We start from the raw sequence: 27,378 nt of genomic DNA on the forward strand, positions 1-27,378 counted from the left end.
ATGAAATGTTTATGTTTTTTGCCCTTTTCTTTATATTTTTGCAGTTTGTCTTCTAATTTTTTTTTTAGCCACACAAAATATTTTTAGGTAGTCAAATTTATCAATCTTTAACATAATAGTTTCTGGGTGGTATGCCATATATGGAATAGACTTCTTCTGCCCTTTTATTAAAACACAATTATTTGGCCTCACTTTCAGTTCTTTCATGGCTTCACATTTTATATCTAAATATTTGAGACATCTGCAATAGTTGTAAAGTACATTAATGATTAATTTCATTTTTTCCCAAATATTTAGCCAGTTTTCTCAGCACCATTTATTGAATAAGCCAGTTTCTCCATCAATTTATTTTTTTATTATTATTTTTTACCATCTTTATTGGAGTATAATTTCTTTCTCAATCAATTTAAAATGACACTTCTATTATGTGTAAGATCCCTGTATGTATTTAGCTTGAATTCTTTTAATTCACTGATCTGCCTCCCTAGCTCTGCAGCAGGATCATACTGTTTTAATTACTGCAGCTTCATAGTATGTTTTAATATACAGTAGTGTTAGTTCCTCTCAATATTTTTTATTTTCAGAATTTTCCTGGCTATCTTATAAGATTGCTTTTCTGTATGTATTTTGATACCCTTATGACAAGTTGCTCCCAAAAATCTCAGTGAATGTTTAATTAATAATCACCTCCTTGATGCATGTAATTAACTCAATGACAGAGGTCCTTTTACAAGGTATACATATATTAAATCATCATATTGTACACTTTAAATATCACAATTTTAAAAAGTTGTACCTCAACAAAACTGGTGAAAAATAATCACCTCCTTCTTTGAAAAGTCCTTCCTGACTCATTTTCTCTTTTATTCCTCATAACCATTCTGGGAATCCCTCTTTACAGGTGAAAAATCTGAGACTCAGAGAAGTGATGACATTTGCCCATCGTCACCCAGCTGACACAGGGGCAATGTCCTAAGACTCAAACCCAGGTTTTCTGATTCTAAATCCAATGCTCTTTCCACCACGCCCAGAGAAATATAAATGAAGGAGTAAGTTTGGAAAAGTGAGGAAAAAATACAGTTATCTTTATCAAGAGCCTAAAAAAGGAATCGGCCAACTTGAACTCACCTGGAATCCAGGTGTATGTAGAGCTGTGCGATGTGTAATATCAGATGAAGCCCCTGGTCCACCTACACTGTATGATTCTGACCTTCCTCGTACTAGTGCCTACGGCTGTCTGTGGAGAAATAAGTAACAGAAAGCGCTACAGAACTTCTTGCTAATATTATGTGTTAAGTACAACCACACTGCTGCTTTGGGCTGCTTCCTTAAGAATGCAGAAAAAAAATAATGCTGACACTTTGATCTCATGTTTTAAATCTGGCTGTGATAAATAGATAGAATTTCAGCTTAAATATACTAATGATGTTTTTTGCTATGCAAATTACATTGGTTCCTTAGCAACAGAATAAATAAGTGTTTCTCCTCTAATTCTGTGTATGTTGGTTTAGAGAAGGCACACAATAAGTTAATTAGAGAGTGGTTGGGGGTGATTTGTAAATGTCATATTAACATGCTACTTGCTTTGTAGCGCCTGAAGACTTTAAAATAAATAGACGCCATTTTCTGGTATGGTTGATTTTTTTTTTTTTTTTTTTTTTTTGTCTTTGGAACCTTTTCCCAACTAATATTTGGAATAAAGATTTAGAAGTGATATGCAAACCAAACATGCCTTTGGTTGCAACTTCTAATTACATATGTGCTCAGTTTTGAAAAAACAGATATAAAAATCTAATCTGAAAAATGAAGATAAACGGGGCATTATTAGAATCCTAGCGTATTAGAGGTAGTCCTTATAGCCCTTTCATTTACCGAGGGGACGACTTGGGCTTAGATGGGGCAAAGGCCCAGCATCTGTGCTTGGCTGTGAGGTAATAGAAAGTATCTATTGGTCTCTGCCCCCGGATCCTGACACAGAGCTCCTGAAACCCTTGTGATTTCCTGGGTGATAGGAGTGTCTTTTGTGCCAATGAAGCGACTCAGGTGGGCTCCTTGATGAGAGCTGGTCGCTGGAAAGACCAAGTCACGATTAGAAGTTTAGAATTTTCAGCCGCACAGCCCTCTGCCCCCATTCTCAGAGAAGGGAGGAGGGATGCAAACAGAGTTAATGATTGGTCATGCCTACGTGATGAAGCCTCCATAAAATCCCCCAAATATGGGGTTTGGAGAGCTTCTGGATTGGTGAGCATGGGGAGGTGCTAGGAGAGTGGTGAACCTGGCCAGGGCATGGAAGCTCCGTGTCCCTTCCCACATGCCTTGTTGCCCTGCACATCTCTTCCATCTGGATGCTCATCTGTATCCTTTATCATATCCTTCAGTAAACTAGTAAACATAAGTGTTTCTCTGAGTTCTGTGAGCTGCTCTAGCAAAATAATCGAACCCAAGGAGGGGGTCATCGGACCCTCCAATCTAAAGCCAGTTGGTCGGAAGCACAGGTGACAGACAGCCTGGGCTTGCAACTGGCATTTGAAGTGTGTGCATGGGGGACAATCATGTGGGACTGAGTCCTTAACCTGTGGGATCTAATGCTATCTTCAGGTAGGAGGGGTTCAGAAGTGAGTTAAGTTGTAGGATACCCAGCTGGTGTTGCAGAGAATCGCTTGTTGTGGAGGAAGAACATATTGGTGACCAGAAGTGTCAGACGTGAAGTGTCCGTGTGAGTGTGGCATTAGTGTGAGAGTAAAGGGGACACACAGGAAACAAATATACGGTAAGAAAGAACTGGGTTTTTCCCACACAGGTGGGAAGTTGAGTTTTCCCTTTACACTGGTGAAGCTTCAACTCAAACCCAGGACTCCCTCTTCTGTCTGCCATGTCCCCTCTCATTCCAAGGCTTGCCCTTATAGTCCTTAAATAACCAGCTCTTTACTGTTTGTTGGTAAGGCTGTGTTTATATTTCCGTCTGTTTTGGACTCGATTTCTGCCAAAAGTTACCCTTCTGTCCCTTCCTCCCACCATGGGTGAGCTGTATTATATCTGATTAATGAACTGTTTGCAGGGAGAACAGAGGGTGGTGATTGTGCTGGGGTGAGGAATTCTGTAATATCCAGGATAAATCATGAGGCATAAAAGCTGAAAAGAGCATTGAGAAAATACAACAAATTAATTCATTAAAATAACAACTTGTCTCCTATTTTGATTGTTTCAATTGCACAATCAAAGATTTGTTAAGTCTCAGCATATTTTTACATTGGTTTAAACCACCACCCTTACTCTGATTATTAAAAAAAAATGTAAGGGACTTACCTGGTGGCGCAGTGGTTAAGAATCTGCCTGTCGATGCAGGGGACATGGGTTTGAGCCCTGGCCTGGGAAGATCCCACATGCCGTGGAGCAACTAAGTTCGTGTACCACGACTACTGAGTCCGTGTGCCTAGAGCCCGTGCTCCGCAACAAGAGAAGCCACTGCAATGAGAAGCCTGCGTACCGCAACGAACAGTAGACCCTGCTTCCCGCAACTAGAGAAAAGCCCTCATGCAAAAATGAAGACCCAATAAGCCAAAAATAAATAAATAAAATAAATAAATTTAAAAAATCGATTTAAAAAAAAATGTAAGGAAATTCCCTGGTGGTCCAGTGGTTAGGACTCTGCACTTTCACTGCCAAGGGCCTGGGTTCAATCCCTGGTCAGGGAATTAAGATTGGCAAAAAAAACAAAAACAAAAAAAACCCCGGGTAAATGGACAATGATACAAACTTCGTATTCTGAGACAAAAGCAAATTTTGTGTCAGTTAAGAATGTATTTAGCTGCAAGTAACAGAAAACTCAACCAGTAGGACAGTCATTTTTTACAATACATTAAGTCTGAGTATACGCAGTTTCAGTATTGGTTCAGAATATAAATGATGTCTGGGTTGAAAATGTGGTCCCATTAGGTGCCACTGCTCCACGCCTCATGACCTCACATGACCTGTCCAAAGGCAGGAGACACATGGAGGCCCGGCAGTGAGTAGTCTACTTGTGAATCTCTTTCCTTTTAACAGGAAAGACAAATCTTTCCCAGAAGCCTCTAGGGGGTGTTCTGTTACCTCTCATCGGCCACAAGAAAGCCAACCTTAGCTGCAGAGATAGCAAGGAAAGCCTATTTGCTGGGAGGTGGGCGAGGATGAAGGGATTGGGCGTGCTGCTGACTGGCAGCCGTGGTGCCTACCATGTACTGGTTATGCTAGCAGAATCCCCGTGGCACTCATCTTTCCATACATGCTAATTTTGTTCTACTATGAGGGGCTGAGGGCTTCCTCTTGCCTGCAAGTTGGCAATTCCTTGGTGCTGGGGAGTTACACCTCTGAGAGCAAATTGGACATGGACATTGGGGATGGAGGACTCATACCCCAGCTCCGTTGCGCTTGAGTGGGACAACCCTAAGACATATGTCATATCAGCTCCCAGTGGTTTCCAGTGGGATTGAGCTCCCGTTGCCCACAGAGGTAACTTGTTTGTCCGTGCACTCCGAATTTGCTTCTTTGCCTTCTCTGTCTTGCTTCTCGACCCTCGCACTGGTATTTTCTGAGACCATCTTCCAAAGAAACCACTTGTATTCAAGCCTTGCTTTTGAATTAGCTTCCAGGGGGAATCCGGTCTAAGATACTAGCTATGTGAACCTCCTTAACTTCAGTTCTGCTAACTGTAGAAAGGAGATAATAATCTCCACTCGGGTAACCACTTGTGAGGGTCAATGACAAAACATATGTGAAAATACATTGTGAACTATAACGCATTAAATGGACACAGGGATAATGTGGGATGGAAAACACAACGTGTTTTTCACCCAAGCCCTCAGTTTAGATTCCATTTCTGTAATTTCACCCAAACTTGCCAAGGACTGAGTCTTTGGGCGGAGATCCCTTCCTTTGACAGGTAAAGGAAGTGTAATTGCTAAAGTGGTACTTCTCCTCAACCTCAGCTGAGAGCCTTGCTTTTATGCCTGTTACTGCACGAGGATTCCAGTTAGCTCTCACTCTTTAGAGATGGGGGGTTGGTGATAAAATGGTCTTCGCAGTTGCATTACAGTTCTCAATATTCAGTATGTTGACAAAGATAAACAGTTAGTTCTCTGTCACAGGTACTCAACTGGAAATCTGTTGGGACTGCCTCAAAAAACTTTACCCTTGGTTTCATTTCTCCACGGGGGAAAAAAGGGCATCTTGATGCATTGAATTCAATCACCCTAATGAAGCCACGCTTTTAAAAATAAGAATCAAAGTCATCTATTTCCATCTAGTGGAAACCCTCATCCTTTTAAAAAAATATTTGTTTAATTGAAGTATAGTTGGTTTACAATATTGTGCTAGTTTCAGGTGTACACAAAGTGATTCAGTTATACATACATATATATTTTTTCCAATTTGCTTCCATTATAGGTCATTGCAAGATATTGAATATAGTTCCCTGTGCTATAGAGTACTCATAAAGGTGAGAGCCGTGGTCCTTTCAGGGTAGGGTTGAGGTAAATGTACTCTGTATGTCCATCCATGCTGTGACCCCCATCAGTCTGATTACATTAAACCCTAAAAGTCAAACCACCGCTGTTTGAATTTAAAGTTGAGACAGCAGGGCAACTTTGGTGATGTGAATACTACAGCGAAGAAGCCGCAGATACTAGAAAAACTATGTCAAGAGGAAGCACATCTCTATCTTCATGATACTGTGAAGTGTCACATAGACTTTCAGTGTTTTATAAATGTCAAATTTGACCCCAGAATTTTTACTTCTTATCATGGAACTTGGCCCCTGCTCCTTGGGGGTTAGTAGGCTGGGGAATGGGGAGATGGGGAGCTCCTTGTTAATTCTAGAAGTGATTTTCTCCAAAAAGTGCTATCGAAGGGGTTGGAAATGCTCCTTTGGGATATGGGATGGAAATATTAAAATGATCTTACTTTCTATTTTTTTAATGACTATTTTATATATACTTAGGTTGTATATATTATATATACTTAGGTTGTATATAAATATAAAACACATGCATGTAAGTTACAAACAAACACACCTATATTTGGGGTGCACCTTTAATTTTTACTACTAATAATAGACATTTCCTGGTCTAGAAGAGAGGTCCTTTTGGGAGATCACTGGCGCCTCTAAGAATCTGATGAAAAATGAGGATGCCCTCTCCCCAGAACACTGCACATGGACACAGTTCTACAGACGGTTTGAGGGAGGTTCAGAGCTCCCCAAAGTCCAACTGTGGATCCCAGGGAAAGAGTTCTTGCTTCCAAATTTCCTCATCAGGAATTATTCCAGTGTGCCTTTAGGCCACTGTAACATCTGGTCACCCAGCAGGGCCCTCAGTTCAGGAACCTGCCAGCCGGCTCTGCAGAGCATCTCTGTTCATGCTCTTGCAGACTTTCTGAGACAAAAGTAAGGGACCCAAAATAATGGGTACTCTCTTGTCACCCATCTCAACAGGACAGCCCCAGGGAGCACAACCATCCTTTCTATCCATCTCTTATTGTTCACAGTTGTGTATGTACACACACACACAGATTTATTATGTATTTTTCATGATTAAGCACAATCTTGCAGAAAATTTGGAGATATAAAAATGTGAAAAACAGAAAAGTGAAAATACTCATAATCTCATCTTCCAGAGAAAACCACTGTTCTCATTCTGGCATGTGATCTTGCAGTGTCTTTTTCTCTGCGTGTTTGTACTTATGAAAAGATGATTTTAACAGCTTTATTGAGGTATAATTGATACACAAAGTGACATATATTTAATCTATACAATTTGATGAGTTTGGACTGATGCATACACTGGGGAAACCATGACCACATTCAAGGTAACAGATATGTCCATCACCTCCCAAAGTTTCCTTGTGTCGCTTTTTGTGTGTGTGTGTATTTTTAAATAAATTTATTTATTTAATTTATTTATTTTTGGCTGCGTTAGGTCTTCATTGCTGCGCGGGCTTTCTCTAGTTGTGGTGAGTGATCTTCTCATCACGGTGGCTTCTCTTGTTGCAGAGCACGGGCTCTAGGAGCGTGGGCTTCAGTAGTTGCGGCACACAGGCTCAGTGCTTGTGGCTCATGGGCTCTAGAGCACAGGCTCAGTAGTTGTGGTGCACGGACTTAGTTCCTCTGCGGCATGTGGGATCTTCCTGGTCCAGGGCTTGAGCCTGTGTCCCCTGCATTGGCAGGTGGATTCTCAACCACTGCACCATCAGGGAAGCCCTGTGTGTTTGTTTTTGTTTTGCGGTAAGAAGACTTAACATGAGATCCACCCTCCTAAAAGGTTTTCAAGTGCACAATGCAGTATTGCTAACGATGGGCAGGTTTCTCTTGAACAGGAATGAGGCAGGTAAATCACACTTTAGCCAAAAATCAATAAGCAGATGCATATATACTGAGGTTCCCAGGATCTTGAACTCAAGGGCAGAAATCTGGGCTCTTTTCTTCTCAGATGCTTTTGATTTACTCTCCAACTCTCTGTAAACCTCCCCTTCCCCTTGCTTTGTCCCTCTTTTCCTTTTCTGGCTTTCCTCTCTCCTTCCTCATTTATTCACCTTTCCAGGTTGGTTTTTTGGGCATCTACCTCTGATGGGTCACTGAGCTTGGTGCAGGGAGCAAGGTGGGCAACACTGGCTCCTTTCTGTCCCTCGCCCCCATCCCCCGACTCATCCCGCCATCTCGTTTTTCCTTTTTTGTCCCGAGTCACTTTGTATCATTCCATGCCACCTGTAGGCTTTCAATTTTCTCCTTATAACTTACCCCACTAGAAACATTCACATATTCGAGTGCCTTCTCTGACAGTCAGTATTCCATAAAGTGTCAGCTCCACACAAGAAGCCTCTCTGCTGAATTTATGGCTTCGGCAAAGCCATTTCATAAAAAATGATTAATGATAATTAACATTTTAACTTCAGGCCATTTAATGGCACCCAACAAAGGGGTCAAGTGAAACTCATGGGTGTCATATGTCAAATGTCACAGTGAAGGGATGGGGCTGAACAGGAGCTGAGAGTTAGGTGAAGAGAGAGTGGGAAGAACTGCAGACAGGGCTTCTGCCTCCTTGCCCACCGTCAAAGGGCTACCGCCTTCACCCCACATTAGAAGTATCTCTCCTTCAGTTAGAATGTAGGTTGGAGTGTTTGGTTTTGCATAGAATGTAACAATAGCCCATGCCCTTCTGCCGCACGCGTTCAATGCACAGCATGTTGCACATTAAGGGAAGTCGGCTGGACACCCAGCATTGAGGGACTTCGTTTCTTTTCTTTTTTTTTTTTTTTTTTGCGGTACGCGGGCCTCTCACTGTTGTGGCCTCTCCCGTTGCGGAGCACAGGCTCCGGATGCGCAGGCTCAGCGGCCATGGCTCATGGGCCCAGCTGCTCCGCGGCATGTGGGATCTTCCCGGACCGGGGCACGAACCCGCCTCCCCTGCATCGGCAGGCGGACTCTCAACCACTGCGCCACCAGGGAAGCCCGGGACTTCGTTTCTTGAACATCCCAAGTTTTTTCACCCTACACCTGGGTCCTCACTCTCTGAAGTCTCTGAGCTGACATCCTCCACCCTCCATCCTACTCCCATTCATCTGCACGTTCTCATTTCACTTCCTCCCCCCCCCAATCCAGGCTCCATCTTTGCTTCTCCCCCACGTATTACTCCCCCCTCTCTTTTATAACAAATTTTTATTGGAGTATAGTTGATTTACAATGTTGCATTAGTTTCATGTGTACAGCAAAGTGAATCAGTTATACATATATGTACATCCACTCTTTTTTAGATTCTTTTCCCATATAGGCCATTACAGAGTGCAGAGTAGAGTTCCCTGTGCTATACAGTAAGTTCTTATTAGTTACCTGTTTTATATATAGTGGTATGTATATGTCAATCCCAGTCTCCCAATTTATCTCTACCCCCTCTTACCGCCTGGTAACCACAAGTTTGTTTTCTACATCTGTGACTCCATTTCTGCTTTGTAGATAACCCTCCCATCTCTTCTCGCTTTTTGAAAGTTTACCCATCAGTGCTTGGGAAACCACTCCCCGAGGGTGGCCTCAGCCCGCTGCTCTGCCCTCACCCCACAGATAAGACCTAAACACCAACCACTACCAACAAAAAGTTAAGCATAAAGTGAGGCCAAGAACCAATGCATTTCAGCAATGGAAGGTTGGAGTCCTCCTGGAAGGTAATGAGTTGAATGATCAAGGACTAGGCAACATGGCAGACACTAGGTACTAGACCTGAAGCCCTGGGAGGTAGGATCTTGGTGTTGAGATAATAGCTGGTAATGAACAGGAACACTCTCTTGGGTCAGTTCCCAAGAAGGAGAAAAGTGTGGTAGTGAAACAGTGCTTCTGTCCGAGGGTGACATCACACGCCCAGATCCCATCTTTGGGGAATGGCCCTTTGTCGACAGAATTAGGACCTCACGGTGGGGTGACACATGAGATACTCAGGACTACAGTCTATATCATGATCATAGCAGGGACATGTATGGCAAGCTAAGGCAGTTTGTCACTTCCCTAGGGAGCCCAACTATAGTGGAGCAAGTTAATTCAGTCATAACCAACATTTATTGAGCATGTGTGTCAGCCCCCGAGCTATACACTTAACATTTCTCAGCTGAGTTCATCCTCGCCATCACCCCACGAGCTAAGCTCAAGTTCTATCCCATTTTACTGACGAAGAAGCTGAGGTTCAGAGAGATTAAGGCAGTAGCTCACCATCACCGGGTACTAAGTGCCGGGGCCAGAATGTGAATCCAGCTTTCCCTGCCTCCTATACCTATGCTCTTCATCACACTGCCACGCCACCTCTTGACCGGCTGAGTGTGTCATGGTGGCCACAGGGGAAGGGCAGACATAAAGAGTGGGTAACCACACCATTTACACACCCCATTTAGTGGGGTGTGTTTAAGGAACAGGAGGAAAAAATAAGGAGCTTTCCAGTGTAATAAAAAAAAAATCCCCACTGTTAGGCCCAGTGACAGTCCCTTGATCGGCATCGTTCTGACCTTGCCTCACGTGTCAATGTCAATAGCTGTTGTCACCAGTCAATGGGCCTCCCGTTTGGTGCTTAGAGATTCTCTTTATGCACTTAAAAGGCATCATTAGTACCAAGTGGCTATTAAAGCAGTCTTGCTGTTCAGAACGATTTTCTGAAGCAAATGCAGAGGAAACATGTTGAGGGTTGAAGTCATTAGCTGAGACCACAGGAGGACTGACCGTGGGCAATGGTGCCATTAATCTTGATAAGGGGAAGTGTGAGCAATTCATAAAATCTGCTGCATGAGGTTTCTCCCTAAATGGACACCCGAGAGAGTGACCCCATGTCTTTGTTCCAGGTAAGAGGGACATGTGTGAACTGTGATATCGACTTGGTAGAATAAGCAGGGCAGGCAGGACTGCTGGGGGTGGGGACACAACAGTGATTTCAGGCTTCACTGGAGAGGCAGGGACCACTGGTGCAGTAGTGGGCAAAGAAGTTAGCTGACATTTTACATAACGTATACTATGGACCGGGCACACAATTCTAATGCTTTACATATTAACCATTTAATCCTCACAACAGTCCAGTGAGGCAGGCACAGGCACTATTATCATTCCCATTTTACAGATGAGGAAACTGAGGTCCAGACAGGTTATGCTACTTGCTTCAGGTTGCACAGCTAGTAAATGGCAGAGCTGGGATTCAGACCCTGGTAGTCTGGTTTCAGAGGCTGTGCTCTTACCACTTTGCTCTACAGCATGATCTTAGAGTGGAGGCACTCAGCCTCCTTCTGTCTTCCCTTGGAGGACAGCAAGGGCTTTGGAGTCACACAGACCTGGATTGGAACCCCAACTCTGCCATTTTCCAGACGGGCACCTTGGAAAAAGGACTTTGTTTCTTAAGACTCAGTTTCTTTGTTTACAGAGTGTTATGAAATCATATGCAGTGTCAGGCACTCAATGGCTCTTGAATATATGTCACTGTGTTCTTCTTCCACATTGAGGTTACAGACACATTGCCAGGGCAGGACATTTTAAAAATATATATTTATTTGGCAGCACTGGGCCTTAATTCCGGCATGTGGGATCTTAGTTGTGGCATGTGGGATCTACTTCCCCAACCAGGGATTGATCCCGGGCCCCCTGCATTGGGAGCACAGAGTTTTAACCACTGGACCACTAGGGAAGTCCCCAGGGCAGGACATTGATGGGGGGATATGATGGGCAGCTAGATGCCTGCCCCAGTCAGCACCTCTGTGGCTAGGGGCTGGCCTGGACCATTGGCGAGAGAATCAGCACCCTTTTCTTGGTCACCTACTTCCTAACTGGCCTTGTCCATCTTGAGTTCTGGGTTAGGGTCTGTTATGAACTAAATGATTATGGCCCTCCAGAAGTCCTATATTGAAGCCCTAATCCCCAATGGGACTGTATTGGAAGACAGCGCCCATGTGGAGGTGATAAAAGTCAAATGAGGTCATAAAGGTAGGACCCTGATCCAATAGGGTTGGTGCCCTTATAAGAAGAGGAAGAAACACCAGAGCTCTCTCTCTCCACCATGTGAGGACACCATGAGAAGACTGCCATCTGTGAGCCAAGAAGAAAGCTCTCACTAGGAACCAAACTGGCTGGCACCTTGATCTTAGACTTCCCAGCCTCTAGAACTGTGAGAGCATAAACGTCTGTTGTTTAAGCCACCCAGTCTGTGGTATTTTGCTACGGCAGCCCTAGCTGACTAAGACAGAACCTCAAGTCCACACGTTGAATGGGAGAGTAATAAAGTCTGGAACTGCATTCAGAACTGGGCCTTCAGCTATGATCTCAATTTGGGTAAAGATGGCTACAAACTCTATGCTATGCCTCCCATTAAATGGTAGAGTTGAATTCCTCTCCTGTCTCTGAACAAGCTTAGTGACTTGCTTAACCAATGGATTACAGTGAAAGTGACATCCTGGGACTTCTGAGGATGGGTCATGAGAAACCTTGTGACTTCCACCCAGGCCTCTTGGAACACTTGCTCTCAAAATCTGGCTGCCATGATGTAAGGAAACTCAAGCAGCCCATGGCAAGGGTGGAAACCTCTGCAGGGGCTGGAACCCCACATCCTCCTTGGAAGTGGATCCTCCAGCTCCAGTCAAGATACCTCTTCTAATACCTCACTGACCAGAAACAAATCATTCCCACTGAACCCTGCCCAGATTGCAGATCTGTGAGCAAAATTAATGACTGTTGCTGTTTTGAGCCATTACATTTGAGGGTGATTTTTCCCTCTGCAATACATAACTGGAACACCAAGAAACACTTCCAAAGGGCTCTTACCCAGCTCAGGGCCACCTCTGAGCTGTCCCGGGGATGACTTGGCTCATGTGCCTAGGGTCTTCCACTCTGTGTACAGGCAGCTGGCATATGAGATGGGCAAGGCTCAGGGAGGTCTCCCTGGCTTGACACTGGCCTTCGATGTCCAGGATGACATCCATCTTTGGGCTCCTTTGTGAATGATGTGATAAACTGTAACTATCATATCTCATTTTACCCTGGGGAAAATGTGAAGTCCATAGACTCCAGGGAGAAACCACAGGCTTCTAGACTTTGTCTACCAAGCCCCATCCCTTACTCCAACACCCTTCTAGAAAATAATGGGGCTGGAAGGAGAAACAGCCTAGTTGTAGTTCACTGGTTCTCAACCTTGGCTGTACATTGGAATCACTTAGAAGCTTCAAAAATACTGCTGGGGCCCACCCCTAGAGACTGGATTTAATTGGTCTGAGGTACAGCTTGGAGGTTGGTATGGAAAATCAAAACAAAGGCAAACACCTCCCTGGCTGATCTGATGCACCACCAGGGTGGAGAACAAATACTCTAGACTCATCGTCATTATCCTTGTGGACATTACTGTTCTAAGACAGGTTGTCTAAGACTTTAAATAAAGCCAAGTTGGAATTTGGAGACAGACCCAAGCAATGAGGGAAGACCTCAGTCTCTGATGATCTCTTCAGTAATAATCACCCTTTACATTCATACAGATTAACTCACCAAACAGTCGAATGTGTACAAGCCGTGATGTGAGCTGGTCATGGCATTAAATAACGCTGAATCTCAGAGTGACACAAATGGTTCCCTCTTCAACTTTCTTTCAATCCTCTTATTCACAAAGGAGAAGCCTCCGTTGGTGCTAGTTTGTCTTTAACATCTCTCCAACTCTTGGCAAAAATTAGGGGTGTTGCTTTGCCACTGACCAACATTCAAGTAACACTGATCTAAATCTTCGTCTCCACGGCAGCTAGAGCAATTATGAAAGAGCTACATGGTTTAACATGATCCCACCTACCAGGAGAAAGCTGAATCTCAGAGGCATTTGGTGACTTGCCCAAGGACTCAGGTCACTATTTCTCCACCCTCTCCAACTTAGTGTTTAATGAAAATCATGCCAACGGAGAGGGTCCTCCACCATATAACTGGGAGACAGCTGTTGGACTCCATTCTTACCCTGATCTCAGAGGAAGGACCAAGCAAGTCCCACTGAGAGGACGAGGGGAAGAGGAGGCATAGAGGGTAGGACAAAGAAGAAGGAATCATGGAGAAGAGTAAGACTTGTTGGTTCAGGAAATTGATTTCAGAAGAGATGTGGAGAAAGAATTTGGTTCAAAAAAGAAAAAACTTTCTATTGCAGCCAAGGCTGCAACAGGAGACGGTGAGAGACCCATCCCCTCCATCACTTTTTTTTTTTTTTTTTGCTTAGGATACAGTCTTCCCTTCCTGGTGTTGGCTTTCCCCAAATATGTAGTGATTCTGGACTGCATGCTTGTGTTTGGGCGCAGAATTCTCTTACATGCTGAAGTGCAGGGGACTCCAAAGATGCTTCCAAACCTGGAATCTTAGTTAGTCTTCAGACTGCTCGGACAGGCAAGTTCGTCTCCTGGGTCACCTCCTCCCCCTCCAATAACAACAAATCTTTGAGCTTCAGGATGGGGCGTGGGGAGCCGAACCAGATGAGGCGATTGCATGCCAATCCAGACTAAATCCTGGAGGAAATGTTGGCGCCTGTTACTGGGATGTGATTTATTCTTGGCCGACAGCAGGCATCCTAAGGTCTCAGGCTGAATTTGGGGTCTGACCACTTGAGGGTCAGCCACTGCTACTCAGATTAGAGGCCCACGAGGCCTCCTAGGGTGCTTGTCACACAAGCAGATCTTCCAGGCAAGCTCCCAGTGGGATTCTTCAGTCATGGGCTGACTTTGATGGTGGAGATCCATGGGCTACATTTTGCCAAACACTGACCAGGGGTGTCTCAGACAGCCATGTCCCGGGAAAATGTGGGCAGTGGGATGGGGGGGGATGCTCTCAGCCAGGATATGGGGGTAGGTCCAGGAGGCACCAGAAGTCCTTTTCCACTGGATATTCCTGAGAAGGAAGAAGGGCAACCTGGAGTTCCAGAGGCATGAGACAATAGACTCATAGACAGAGTATCAAAGACATAGGCTCTTATTCATAATGGAATAAAAGAATTTTAAAATAAGAGAATGCATTAACAGTAGAGCTTAGTGGTTTAGAACCAGTCCTACTTGGGGTTTGACTTCTTTACTTGCTAACTGGATAACTGACATCAAGTTATTTTACTTCTCTAAGCTTCTGTCTCCTCATTCGGTAGATGGACACACTAGTAAGTACAATATAATGGTCCCTGGGACCCTTGCGACGTATAAATGAGTCCGTGCATTGAAAGGACATGGAATTGAGTCTGGCACGTGGTAAGGGCTCCAGAAGCTCTTATCATCATTACCAGGGTCATAGGATGTTTGAGCCAAAAGTGATCATAGAGATCATCTAGTGAGTCCAATGCCAATGTCGTGACTCCTGGCAGGAAAGGAATCAATAAAGGAAGAAGACACGTGTTGTGGCTCCCTTGCCTTAGCTTCTTCTCTCTACCCAGTCCCCTAATGGTTCTCCCCAGCTGAGGGAAGGAGCACGTGAGCCATCAAGGGAGTTTGGAGGGCCAGTCCTACAGTCTCTCCAAACCTGAGAAAGTCACCTTGCCTCCTTGACTGGCTCACAGGCCAGCTGTCTGCGGGCCCCAGCAGGCTCAGCTGAGGACGGCAGGGTGCATCCTCCCTCCCCTTGCTCTGGTGTTTAATCAAAACAGTATTCAAAATATGATCTGGGAGATTAGATTGGGAGATTTGCAGGAGGCTCTCAGTGGGGGCAGAGATGGTGGGAACAGATTGCCGCTGGGGGCCGGAGGCTGGGATAATCACAGGCTCAGACTCGCCATTCTCAGGCCTTCACCTGTGCTCCTGGAGCCCACCATCAGCTCCGGAGTGAACACTGAGAACCAGGATGGAGAACTAGATCATCTCTGTACCTGACAGCTGGGGAAACTAAGAGAGGGGAAGGGGGCTGTCCACGGCCACATAGCAAGGTAGTAATGGGATTGAGGTGGTCAAGCCGTTTCCTGGGATTCAAGGCTACTCTTTTTGGCCCTTCTGACACGCCTCTGCCTCCAGCTAACCAGGCCCAAGGTCTTTGGAACAACCCTGGGCCGCAGGCTCCTGCTCGGGGTTGTGGTGGGGGAGAGGCTGGACCTCTTAGACAAGAGAGAGAGACCACCTCTAGAGGTCCTGCTTGATAGCTGGGCCTCCTTTCGCAAGGCTCAGTGTCCTATAAAGGCTGAATGGCTGGAGGCAGGGTGCAGGTAAACCCTCCGCCCACTACCATCCTCCACTCTCTGCATCCTAGGCCCACATGACCTCGGGCTTAGGTGGGTCCCTTCTCTCTGGCCTTCACTTTCCCATCTGGAAATCTGACTCGATGTGATGCTAAGGGCCCCTCTCCTCTCCACTAAATGGTCAGCGGGAGCCCCGCTCCCAACTGGAGGCCCGAGGAACAAGCTTCTGCAGCCTCAGCAGCCTCCCGAGGGGGTTTACCTGGCCCCCTAGGAGGGGCTGGGGTCGAGAGCGCCTTGAAAGAAACCTCTAGCTAATGCGCTTTATTACAAGCGTTAATCCCACAAAGCCGACTGGAAATAATGTTTATCTTTTCGCAGTTTAATTTCCCGGACCCTAAGCCGCAGGTCAGTGAGGGCGACTGGAGTGTCCCTGGGGAGGCTGGGGGTAGGAGCAGCTGTCGCCCAGAAGCAAAACGAAAGCAGAGAGGTGGTTTCCCAACAGGAAGCTAGGGAGAGGGGCAGGAGCTAAAAGGGGCCTTGAACCCTCAATGGACAGCTGGGTCCCTCTTCACCACTTTGAGCCAGTCCCTGCCCTCCCATCTGGCCTCAGTTTCCTCATCTGAGGAAGGGGTTTGTGCTTTTGTAATTCATTATCTCTGACTATTCTATAGAAAAGAAGGCAGGGTGGGGTGGGGGGAGGTGGCCTGTTCCCTTCGGTTTTTTTTAACCCCCTCTTTTCCTCTCTGCAGCCTTCAAGGTTCTTAAAATCTCCTTCCAAGGATAAGGATCCTTCCCGTCCCAGACTTCAGCGGCCCGTCAGCTGGCAGGGCTCTGGTCTGGAAGGCTGTCACTCAGCCACCTCCGGCCGGGCTGGAGCCCAGCAGTGGAGACACAGCTTCCCGAGGATCCAGCCCCTAGGCGCACACCCCAGCTGCCCTCCCTCCCGCCTCCCCGTCCGCATCAGCTGCCCGGACCTCCCCACTAGGGCGCTGTCCCGGGCTCGCCTCCGTCTCTCCTCGTGTGCAGCGGCGAACGCACTCGCTGGCTAAAGCCGAAGCCACTGCGTCGAGGACACGAACTCAGGGCTGGCAGCGGCATCTTTAAATGTCTCATCTCCGCCTCCGCACTCCCCAGCCCTACTCCAGACGCTGCTAGCCAGGGGGGCAAAGCCCCCTTCCTCGCCCGTCAGCTCCCATTGGTTGGCCTGTACCGGAAGTGTTTGCTGGCACTAGATTAAATGGAAAGAATGCCCCCTCTCGCCTCTCCTCGACCCGGCAAGCTGTCACACTTGGCCGCCGGGGCAGAGGGGAGGAGCGCGGGGGTCCCAGGGGTGCGCCCAGGGACGGACAAGAGGATCCCCATCGCCCCTCCTCCCAGCAAACTTAAAGCCCAAGTACGAACCCGGAAACAAATGCAGCTTCCACACAAATATCCTGACGGCTGCACGCCGCCTCTTCCCCGCCCCCAGTGGCCGCCCCCATCCCCAACTCCCAGGAATCGGCCGGGCGTCTGCCGGGCTCTGCGAGTTGGCTGGGGCCGCAGTTCGGTGGGCTAAGCCGCAGGCGCCGTGGCCTTAACCGTTCCCTTGTCAGTTTCTCTCCCAGCTCTGAAAGGGACTGAAATCTGCATCCTGTCCCCAGAACCACATTTCATCCTCCCCTCCACCCCGACCTTATCAGGCTCCCCTGGCGCAAAGAGGCCACACAGCTTGGGTTCGGTTGGATTATTTTTAAGCACACAAGGAGTGGGGAGGAGGAGAAGACCCACGTGGTCCTTAGGGGCCAAGTCAGCATTGAAGTTACAAAGTGAGGGTGCTGGGAGTGAGCAGGAGCGGGAGTGGCTTCAGACCCTGAATCCAGAGGGGAGAGGGAGACTTGGATACTGAGTCCGTGCACGGTGCAGACTCGCCAAGCCTTCCCCCTTGACCTTCCCCAAGGTGCCCTGCCGCCTCCTCCGTGGGATCTGACAAAATGCACGTCTGCCAGCCACTCCCAGCTCTGCGTGCGAGGAGGGCCGGTAGGAGGGTTTCTGTGTGTCTGTCTCTTAGGCAAAGTGAGAGCCCCAGACCGTGGGGAGGTCTCTCAGCTTCTTAGTGTGGAGGTGAGTTCCAAAAAGTAGGGCTTATTTCCAAGATTCTTCTGCAAATCGCAGCCATTGCGCTAACCTGCTGAGAGAGGAAAGGTTGATTAAAACCGGAGGGCCACTTGGTGGTGATTCCTAGGAAATCTGAGGTCAGTGGTGTCTCATCCAAAGGGAATCAAAGGTCTAGGGGCAATTTGCTTGCCAGAGGTAGCATTTGGACCCCGTTACGTGTAAATTCAAATAACAGTGTAACCCAATTTTCTAAGCCAGTAGCTAATCCTGAGAGAAATTACTTCAAAGAGCAGAATCTGACAGTAATTGCTGGAGGCTGCCAAATGCTTCGGGAACGTCCCTTTGTGGGGTGAGATTCCCTTCCACCAAACACAGCCAGAGAACCAGCCAGGGGCAGGAGACACTGACTGGCAGTCCTGCCCTGCTTGGGGGTGAGCTTTTGGTGGGGGGCGCGGGGCTTTCCAGGGACAGCACCCACCTGAGCGACGCCCATAGGGATTTAGTGGGCGGCACAGAGGGCTGCAAGCTGAACTTAAGCACTGGCCTTGAACCGACTGTAGGTATCCGGCCCTTCCCCTCAGACTTCCGGGAAAGCCCTGGTACCTGCCTAGCCCTGGCAAAGTCTTGGCACCGGAACAGCAGGAGCCAGCTGGCTTCCTCTGAAGGGCAGGCAGGGGACAAGGGTGGCTGTGCTGGAGAGGGTCATGGTGGTGCCCACGTGGCACACTGGCTGAACGTTGGAGAGATATTAGCTGTCCATCTCTTCAATGACTTTCTAAGGGTTTTCTAGGCAAGTTACTGTCTCATTCTGAGCTGAGTACTATTATTTGGTTTTAAGATTTGGTAACTAGAACTTTTATCTCTAAGCTTCTGTTTCAAGGAGTGCTGTGAGACAATCTTGCGCTAGGTCTGAACCTGGGCATGCTGGAGAGGCAGAGAGAGTGTGCAGCGGCTGGGCACCCGGGGCGGGGGGGTGGATGGATGGATGTGTCGGGGGAAGGTGTCTTTTGGACAGACACTCCCAGCGCCGTTGGGGGCCCACTACCTTCTGCTCCTGACTGGTACTGGCACTGCACTGCCGGCGCCCTCCGCCGCGGGCATGGCGTACAGTCCAGAGGCAGGCCCTGTTGGGCAAACGAGGGGTTTCCAAAGGCTTTGGCTACTCGGGAAGACTCTTCGCACGCGGAGTCTCTGGGAACTGCGGGTCGCGCGCCGGGGCCTGGAGGCTGTCCAGGAATCAGACGGCACTCGGGACTTCGTGGCCTGGACAGGTTTGGGGGTGCACCTTCGACACCGCTGGCTGCCGCAGTGTGCGCCAGAGACCAGATGCGCGGTTTCTCGCTGCGCGGGTAGTGCATGGTCAAAGTGGGGCCTCCTGGCTCGGCCCGCAGGAAGTCGGTTTCTCCCGACCTGGGGGTCTCAGTGAACGAGAAGCGGGGCGCCGCCAGACTGCACTCCTTGCGCTCCGGCCGGCCCTCTCGAGTTGTGGCACACTGTGCCGCCGGCAGCGACTGAGTGTCTTGATGGAGCTCAGCCAGCCTGTCCGTAGCTGTGGCCACTGCCTCCTCTTCATCCGCCTCCTCTTCCTCTTCTTCCTCCAGGTCTTCCAGGTCACTCAGCCCCCGAGCCTCCTGGCTAGCTGAAACGTCTGCGGGAAATCAGGAGCGAGTGAGAAAAGCCCCTGGCCCCAAGGGAAATCCTCGGGAGTGCCCATCCCTGAGAAGCTTTTAGCAAACGCGCTCTGCACTCAGGGCATTCTCGGTGTAATTCACCAGGATGGCCACACCGCCTCCTACATTTGCCCCTGGGCTGCCGGCTGCGCAGCAGGAAAAGAATTCCCGCCCCTAGACCTGCCCCCACCCTTTGGAAGACTCCTCCCCTCCGATACCCCAAGGAAATGTCCACTTTTCGCTGCCTAAGACCTGGATCTCAGTTCCTCAGCCTTAAAAAAGCAAGGGAAAGTTTTTACCCAATTCCAACACCCACAGGTGGCTGGTGTGTATTACTTAATTGAGAAAATATTTACTGAGTACCAACTATACTCCAGACATCATTTAGGCATTTAGGTATTAGGAACTTAGAGAATACAGCAGTGGATAAGACACTTTCTAGGGGAGTTGACATCCCTGAGGGGCTAAGTATGGCACATAAAGTAGGCTGACGTGATAGAGAATAACTTGGGAAGCTAGTTGGCGTGGGTGGCCAGGGAAGGCTTTTCGGAGGTGGTACTTTCAAGTCGAGAAGAAGCCGGCTCTGTAGGGAATTCCAGGCAGAGGGAACCACACAGGCAAAGGCCCTGAGGCATGCAGGGGTTGCACGTGCAAGGGTAAACAAGGGGGTGCCTTCCTAAAAGCTACCCCACGGGGTGGCTGTGAAAAGCCAATTAAACTGCTTGATGGCTGGAAACCCACGCAGGTTGGGGCAGTGAACATTCGGTACCTTTGGTGTCACCATTTAGGCAGCCCAGCAATTCCTCTGCTCCACCCTCCTCCTTCCTCTCCTCCCCGCCTTTGTTCTTGGGCGCCCAAGTCATCTTGTTCTCCTTCTTGAGGCGCCGGCGCGCGTTGGCGAACCAGGTGGACACCTGGGTGAGCGTCATCTTGGTGATGATGGCCAGCATGATCTTCTCGCCCTTGGTGGGGTAGGGGTTCTTGCGGTGCTCGTTGAGCCAGGCCTTGAGTGTGCTAGTGGTCTCCCGGGTGGCGTTCTTTCTGCGCCCAGCGCCACCCAACTCCACCGATCCGTACCTGGGGGAGAACTTGACTCACAGTTCTGGGGTGAGGAACCTGGAGCTGCAGTCAGGAGACTGTTTACGTCCTGGAAGTGAGGTTCTGCTCCCCATCCTAGCACACAGCCCCCCATGCTCTGTGGATTGGTCCTACCTTGGCCAGGAAGGGGGGAAAGGACTTGAGATGACAGCCGCCAATGCCCCATGCCTTACCGGTCATACTGGTACTGCCCCAGGCTCTGCTCGTAGGGATAATAGGCTGCTGGTTGCGCCAGGCCGGGTGTAAAGTTCCCTGCAGCCTCCTTAAATTCATACTGTGGATTCTGGTGGGGGAGGAAGGAAGAATTCAGAACTACATCTGGGGAGGAAGAGGGGTGGGGAGTTGCTGAGGGTGTGAACTCTGGAGTCAAGTCTGGTTCCAATTGCAGTACCACCACTCGCATTGGCTGTGTGATCTTGGGCACAGTTGTTTAACCCCTCTATGCCTCAGTTTCCCCTTGGTAAAATGGGATAACAAGAATGCCTAGAGGTTATTGAAGAAGAATGCTTGACAGAGTTCCTGGTGCAGAATAAACAATAGTTAAATATTAGCTGTTAAGATTACTGTTACTACTTGTCCCCCCAGCCCCTCCCCCCTCCCACCAGCTGGGGAACTTTCTTTACTCCCCTTCCAGAGCTATTCCCTGACCCTTTCTATCTCTGTGACTTCGGGTAAGGTTATTCGGGCCCCTCTGCACCTCAGTTTCCTCATGTGTACCCTGAGCCTAGTGATGACTAGTCTACCTCACGCAATGAATAGAGGTACAGGACGGACTCCTGTAAACTGTAAAGATTTTTTTTTCTTTATATACAGTCCTAACCTTTTCCTTTCCTCGGAGTTGTGAGTCCTTCCTCGATGGAGACATCACACTGGATTTCGCCCCTGCCGCTCCTGCCCCCAGGAGGGTAGGTTTTGACGCACAGACCCAGGCTCCACCCCAGCTACTCACCAGCGCCCCGTACAGCGTGGGCGGCTCCGGGCTGTAGGGCAGGTAGCCTGCGTAGCTCTGGGCAGCTGCAGCGGCCGAGTAGGGAGCTCCATAGATGCCCAAGGCCGCGCCCAGCTCGGGCCTCGCACTGCCCAGCAGCCGACTGTCGTAGGGTGCGAAGCAGAGCGCGGCCGCCGGGGTGGAGCCTGAGGCCACATCTGGGACCGAGCGCGGGGCGGATTCGCAGCAAGTGGCGTTGGAACTTGCAGACACCAGAAACTACGGGGGCGAGAGAGGGGGCACCGGAGGTCAGAGACCGGCGCCTCGGGCTGGGGGAGCCAGCGGCGGAACTGCCAGATCGTTCCTTCATTCAATATAAACTAAATGCCACCTTGTGCTGTGTTGAGCGTTCTGCTGAGGACTGGGACAGGAATTGTCCGTAGACGCAATTTACCCAAACTGCCTTTATAAATACCCCTAAACCTTTGCTAAACTCCAGAGTTCCAGGGGCTCCGGGTCATGGGAAGGTTCTAAAACCCAAATCACAGAAGCCAACCTCGGCCAGTTCCCTCGCGAGCCCTCCCTCCCCGGAGTCACAGGATCCTACAAAGGCCGAACTTGAAGGTAGTCTTAGAGACCACGTCGCACTCCTGCTCCCATTTTATAGATCGGGAGTGAGGGCTAGAGAGAGTCGGAGGCTTATCCTAGATCACAAAGCGGGGCAGAGGTCAAGTGGGACTAGTCCTCTGGCACTCTGCGGAGAAACTGAACAGGGGTGGGCTCTCCAGAATTTCCCCAGGAAACCCTGTCACTGCACAGTACCCACCCAGGTCTGGAAAAATCGAAGAAACCAGAAGCAGAGCGCTTGGACCTGCCCATGGAAAGGGAAGAAAAAGAACAGAGGACAACAAACGAACAAGCCCAGAAAAACAGTGAGATGGACAGGGCTCTGGACTGGAAGTCTGAGACTCTCCTGGCCACCTCGGATATCTGTACAATAAGGAGGCCTCTCTGTAAGATTCCCGAGATCCCACCCACCTCAAGGAGCTCGTGGCCAGAGTGCCCAAGTTTCGGGTCCCACGATTTTCCAGCTTACGCTGGGGGAGTTGAACGTTCTCAGCCAGGGATTGGGGCTGCCAGAGGGGTCGGTGGTGCATTACCCAGGTGCCCGCTCTCTGACTTCCCCGGGGACTCGTGTGAGAGGGGGGCGTTTACGAGCGGGCTCCTGCGCTAGGCGCTCCCTCCTTCCAGCCCGCCCCCATCCCCCAAGGGGGCGGCTCTTACCTGGGAAGCGCTGCCATAAGGGTGTCCAAAGTGCGGGAAGGACATGGTGGCTGTCCGTGACCCACCTCCCTCTTCTCTTGCGAGTTCCCGCCTCTGCCTCGCGGTTTTGCGCCTCCAGCCGTCCGCGGCCTCGGTTCCTTACACGGTTGCCGGTGCCCAGCGCCGGGTCCTCCGCCCGCTTGGCGCGACTGGAGGCAGAGCCGAAGGCAGCCCGGCTGCCGAGCCCTGCGCTCCAGAAGGCTCCCCTCCGGCCCGCGTGGTCCGGAAGACAGAAGGGCCCATGGATGGGCAGGGGAAGGGAGAGGATGCGGGTTCCCAAAAGCGCGCGGTGGCGAGGCAAGGTGAGGCGCGGCGCGGGGCCGTGCAGCTCCCGAGGTGCCCCAGTCCAAGGTGGCCAGAGGCTCAATGTGACGTCACGGTAATCCCGGGCTGCCAGGCGGGCCCCCGAGCCCCGGGGCCCCGGGCCACCAAGCCTGCCAAGCGCAGCCAGCCCGTGCGCGCGCGCGCACTCACCACACTCACACTTGTTCCGGGAGGTTTGTGCAGCTGGTGAGGAAAGTCAAAGACCCTGACCCTCTCTGCCTGGCGCAGGATCCTACCGTTTTCGCCTTAAACTCACGCGCGCGCGCACGTACAATCTCACCAAATTACCCGGGAGAAGTAGCAGAAACGCCTCCCACTGTGCCGCGCAGGCCCCGGGCGCAGCGCGCTTACCTCCTCCCCTGCGGCCCGGAGGAGGAGAGAAGCACCGGGCAGCGAGGGAGGAGAGAATACAAAAGAAGAGACAGGAGAAACTACAGGAGAAAAGTGGGGGAGAAAGGCTAGAGGGAGAAGGAGGAGGGGAGAGGAGAGAGATGAGGAGTCTAACTGAATAGAGGCGCGCGGGGGAGGGGAGGAAACAGGGGTGGGCGAAGGCTGGGCGGAGGTTGAAAGCTGGCAGGTGGAGGAGAGCAGAAGCTCGGGGGAGAAGCCTCCAGCCCGGCCCCCCCATCCCGCCCCTCCGCTGCAGGAAAGTTTGTTCGCGCCACAGGCCCCGAGCTCGTTGGGGCAGCGCTGGGCAGCGTCAGTGGATCCCACTGTTCCGGCCGTCTTTGTCCTCAGGGACCTGGCTCCCCGCCCCAGTCTCCCTAGGACTCTAGCTCGATGCAGTCTCTCCACGCCCGGGGCTTTGCCAGGGCCTTGACCCCGGGGCTTCTCTGCGGCTTTCAGGCCCTCCAATAGGCCGAATAGCGCCCCCTCGAGGTCAAGGTTCAGATCCCCCCTTCGGACTCCGCCAGGAAAGGCGCCAAGTCTGACCCCTGGCATCTGCAGGCCACGGGCTGAGACTCCTGGGCGTCTCCTCCGAAGCCGAGACTTGGCTGCCTCGTGCGCACGGCGAACTGTGTCCACGGGGGTGCGGGGAGCCGCAGGAAGGCGCTGGGGCCGAGCTGCAGCCGCCGCGCTCCGCTGGGGGTGGCGCTGGCGAGCCGCGGTTCAGCCCGCGGGGAGGGCGGCCCATTCCCTGCGCTCCGCTGGGACGCCTGGCTGGGCCTAGCGGTCTGACCACCCCCTCCATCCCAGGGGCTCTCAAAAGGGCACCGATGGGCGGACGAGCTCGTTGGTGCCTGGGAGGGGGCCGTGTCTTCCAGGCCTGGCTCCCGGGCAAGCGGCCGCCAGTTTGCAAGCACCGTAGATCCTGCACTCCCAAAGGCTCAATCCCCAGGCCTGGAGCCTCCCCGCTGAGGGCCTCTGACCTGCGACGTCTGGGGGCGTAAAGGGGCTGCCGGCCTGGTGGTGGTGGTGGGTGGCGTTTCGGGGGATGCTACCGGGATCGAATGCCTCGCCTTTCATTCACGGGGTCACCGCGCTTTACAGTTTACAAAAACGTTCCCCCAGGCCCTCTCTGCACCTCCCCGGAGGAATCGGGGCGGCGGGGTTGGCTCAAGGGCCCGGGTTTATTTTCTAGTTGAAACGCAAGAACGTGTGGCGCAGAGGTTAGGAACAACCCGTATCTCTGCCCTGGGTTCTGGCGAGGCAAGGAGGAAGCCCAGGGGACGGACAAGGTTTGGGGCCCTGGCCCGGAATCCCTGGCCGCGAGCTTTCCTTCGGCACCTTTCAGAGGAGACGGGTAGGCCCGGAAGCCAGCGACGTCTTTAGAAGGACATCGGCTTCTTTTTTCTTTACATATTCTGCAGAACGCGCACCGAGCTTGGATAAGCGCAAACCGAAGACTCCTCCGCCTAAGAGATTATTAACATGAGGACAAGCTCCATTCTAAATACGAACAAACCCAGCGAGGTTTCCTGGCTGCTGCTACAGCGTCGTTACCTTGGAGAAACCTTGCGTTCAACCCGGGAAACTCCTAGTTAGAAAAAGAATTATAGTTATCGCCGGATTGATTTAGTGATAAAAATTCACCGTAATAGATAAGATCCCTCGATTTTTCAAAATGCACTTTGGAGCCATCTACACGTTTGCAGCTTGGATACATCTAAGCTATTTTTTAAACGTAAGAATTGGAGAGAATTCATTAAATTAGTCCCTTGGGGAAGGTTACTGCTAATTAATTAATTGCAAACATTTCCAGAGGGAAGGTATGTCAATTGTAAAGTAATAAAATTAGGTAGTTGAAATACTTACTCAGCAGCTTTGATTGCCCATTCGTTCCTAAGCAGATTTTTTTTTTTTATGACAGAAAAATGGGGAGAGTGGTGAAGAAAAAGCATTAGTTCTGTCCCCTGGCAACCTGATTGCAAAGGAGAAACTACCATATAGAATTTATTGATTTTCATCTGATTTATAAGACCTCTGTGGTATCAATGCTGTGTGCAGGGCCTCCAGGCCTACCTCTTGTCTTTGCTCTCCAGGATTCGAGAAAAGCAACAAGATTTTTCAAAAGAGAAAGAAAAGAGGAGGAAGAACAGTGGTGAAGTGAATTGGGAGGTGAGACTCTGAAGATGCTTCAGCATGTTTTCTTCATCTGCAGAAAAGAAAACAAACAAAAGAGCAGGTTTTCTGTTAAGGCATCTTTCTATTGTGTGCAAAGTTGCTTTAAGGTATCAGGATGTCTTGGGGAGGAAGGCTGCAATTTCCAGGCATGGGAGACCTTGATTTAACATTTCTTTCCTGGGGAAAGGCTGCACCCAAAGCAAACCTACCTGGTGCCGCTGACGTTTGATTGTCACCACCTTCAAAAGGGGTCTATGTTCCCTAAAAAGGGGTCCTATGAAGTGTGCCTTTTCCCATTATTTTGGGGCCTCATTACAAAACCAAACCATCAGGTTCAACCAGTATCAACCTCTGACTGGCAGAAACCTCAGGTGAAAAAAAGTCTTTCCTGGAAAGTGCTTCAGGGAAGCTGCCGTGGAATTTGCTCTTGTCCTCCTGACTGTCGACAGACACTCACCTCTGCAGCCAAAGTGCTCTGAGCTTCTCCACCGTGCTGGCTTTTCATTGTTTTATTCAGCACCGTCTAATTTAGTTTTGGGAAAAATGCCCAATTGTCTATGTGTACGCATTGAATTTTACTGAAGCAAGTAAATAAGCCTCTGAAATACAGACCCTCCCAGTTACATTTAAGGGAGTCATTCCACCTAAAATGTTTTACACAGATGATACAGATTCTTTTGTTGTATTATGCCACATGCCCTGATAGTTCCTCTAGCTGCTCATTAAAACAAAGTCAACAGTCAAAGGCCTATTTGGAGGAGGGAGAGCGCTAATCCACATCGTTTATTTGAAGTTCACGTTGCTTTGCTTGAAATGCACTGAAGGTCCTGAGCAGGCAGAGTAAAGGATGTGTCTTGACAGTAAACCGGAGTGCAGGTACCATACACGCAAAAAATCACATTGCACTATTTTGAGTTAAACAGCCATGATTTCCTAATGATTTAGAAAGACAGCACATTTTACAGGGAGGGGATGATAACTCCAAAATGCCTCAAATCAACTTCAAATGCCTCAAGTCATAGGTGGAATGCGTAAGTATATGGATAAAATAACACCGATGAAAATGTGCTAAATTATATTTTTTAAGTATGAGATTTTTAGTGACTGTTTTTGAACTGGGAAGAATGAAATTTCCTCAAATCTATGCATGAATGAACAAGTGCATCTGGACAGAAGCATCTATAATTTATACTGATCAGTCACCGCAGGTCTCCCCGAGTAAAACCGAAATGAACACTAATTGTTTTGACGGAAGTAGTGTGCGTGGCATCTGATTGTGAAACAAGCGAGCCCCTTGCCTGAATACATATTGTCAGCAGCAACTCTGGCATCAGGAGGGGAAAATAAAAAGGCAATAATTCCCAGATGAGGGTGTTGATGTTGCTTGTCAGGAAGGTGGCAAAGAGAAAGAAAGAATGAACTTCCGGATAAAGTAAAAAACGAGACAATGCAGCGATCCTGGTGCGTCAGTGAGCCAGGTACAAACCTGAGCTTAGAGTTAAAAATCAGAGCTTTTGCTATGTGGTATTCTTTTGCATTTGTAGCATGCTTGGGGGCTATCCTAAACACCCCTGCTTTACCTTACTTAAGGTTCATGATAAGGAAACTGGAGAGGTGGGAAGCAAATCTAAGATTACATAACCCAAGAGATGAGAGAGGAGGAACCAGAATTCAGACCTCCCCACTTTGGGTCTTTCCACAAGACCTTATTTCAAACATACATAAAGCC

General features: G+C 49.4%; 1 protein-coding gene across 1 annotated transcript; it reads right to left on the reverse strand.

The window, feature by feature from the left end:
• Window positions 1–17,710: 17,710 nt before the first annotated feature.
• IRX6 (iroquois homeobox 6) lies at window positions 17,711–23,025 on the reverse strand. Its single transcript, XM_079907658.1, has 6 exons — window positions 22,722–23,025; window positions 21,459–21,716; window positions 20,683–20,792; window positions 20,181–20,488; window positions 18,787–19,389; window positions 17,711–17,811 (listed from the first exon to the last, which is right to left on the reverse strand). The coding sequence occupies exons 1-6, from the start codon at window positions 22,764–22,766 to the stop codon at window positions 17,807–17,809; spliced, it is 1,329 nt and encodes a 442-aa protein (XP_079763784.1). The 5' UTR covers window positions 22,767–23,025; the 3' UTR covers window positions 17,711–17,806.
• Between the last annotated feature and the right edge of the window lie 4,353 nt (window positions 23,026–27,378).

This window comes from Stenella coeruleoalba (genome assembly GCF_951394435.1).
Source record: "Stenella coeruleoalba genome assembly, chromosome: 20".
Classification (NCBI taxonomy): Eukaryota; Metazoa; Chordata; class Mammalia; order Artiodactyla; family Delphinidae; genus Stenella; species Stenella coeruleoalba.

Bases quoted from the DNA above. Each gene is read 5' to 3' on its own strand.
- IRX6 (XM_079907658.1), bottom strand. From the start codon at position 22,766: ATGTCCTTCCCGCACTTTGGACACCCTTATGGCAGCGCTTCCCAG. The intron at 20,793-21,458 runs GTGAGTAGCTGG...CTCCCCCACCAG, and splicing joins CCACGCTGTACGGGGCGCTG to AATCCACAGTATGAATTTAA. The intron at 20,489-20,682 runs GTAAGGCATGGG...GTTCTCCCCCAG, and splicing joins GGGCAGTACCAGTATGACCG to GTACGGATCGGTGGAGTTGG.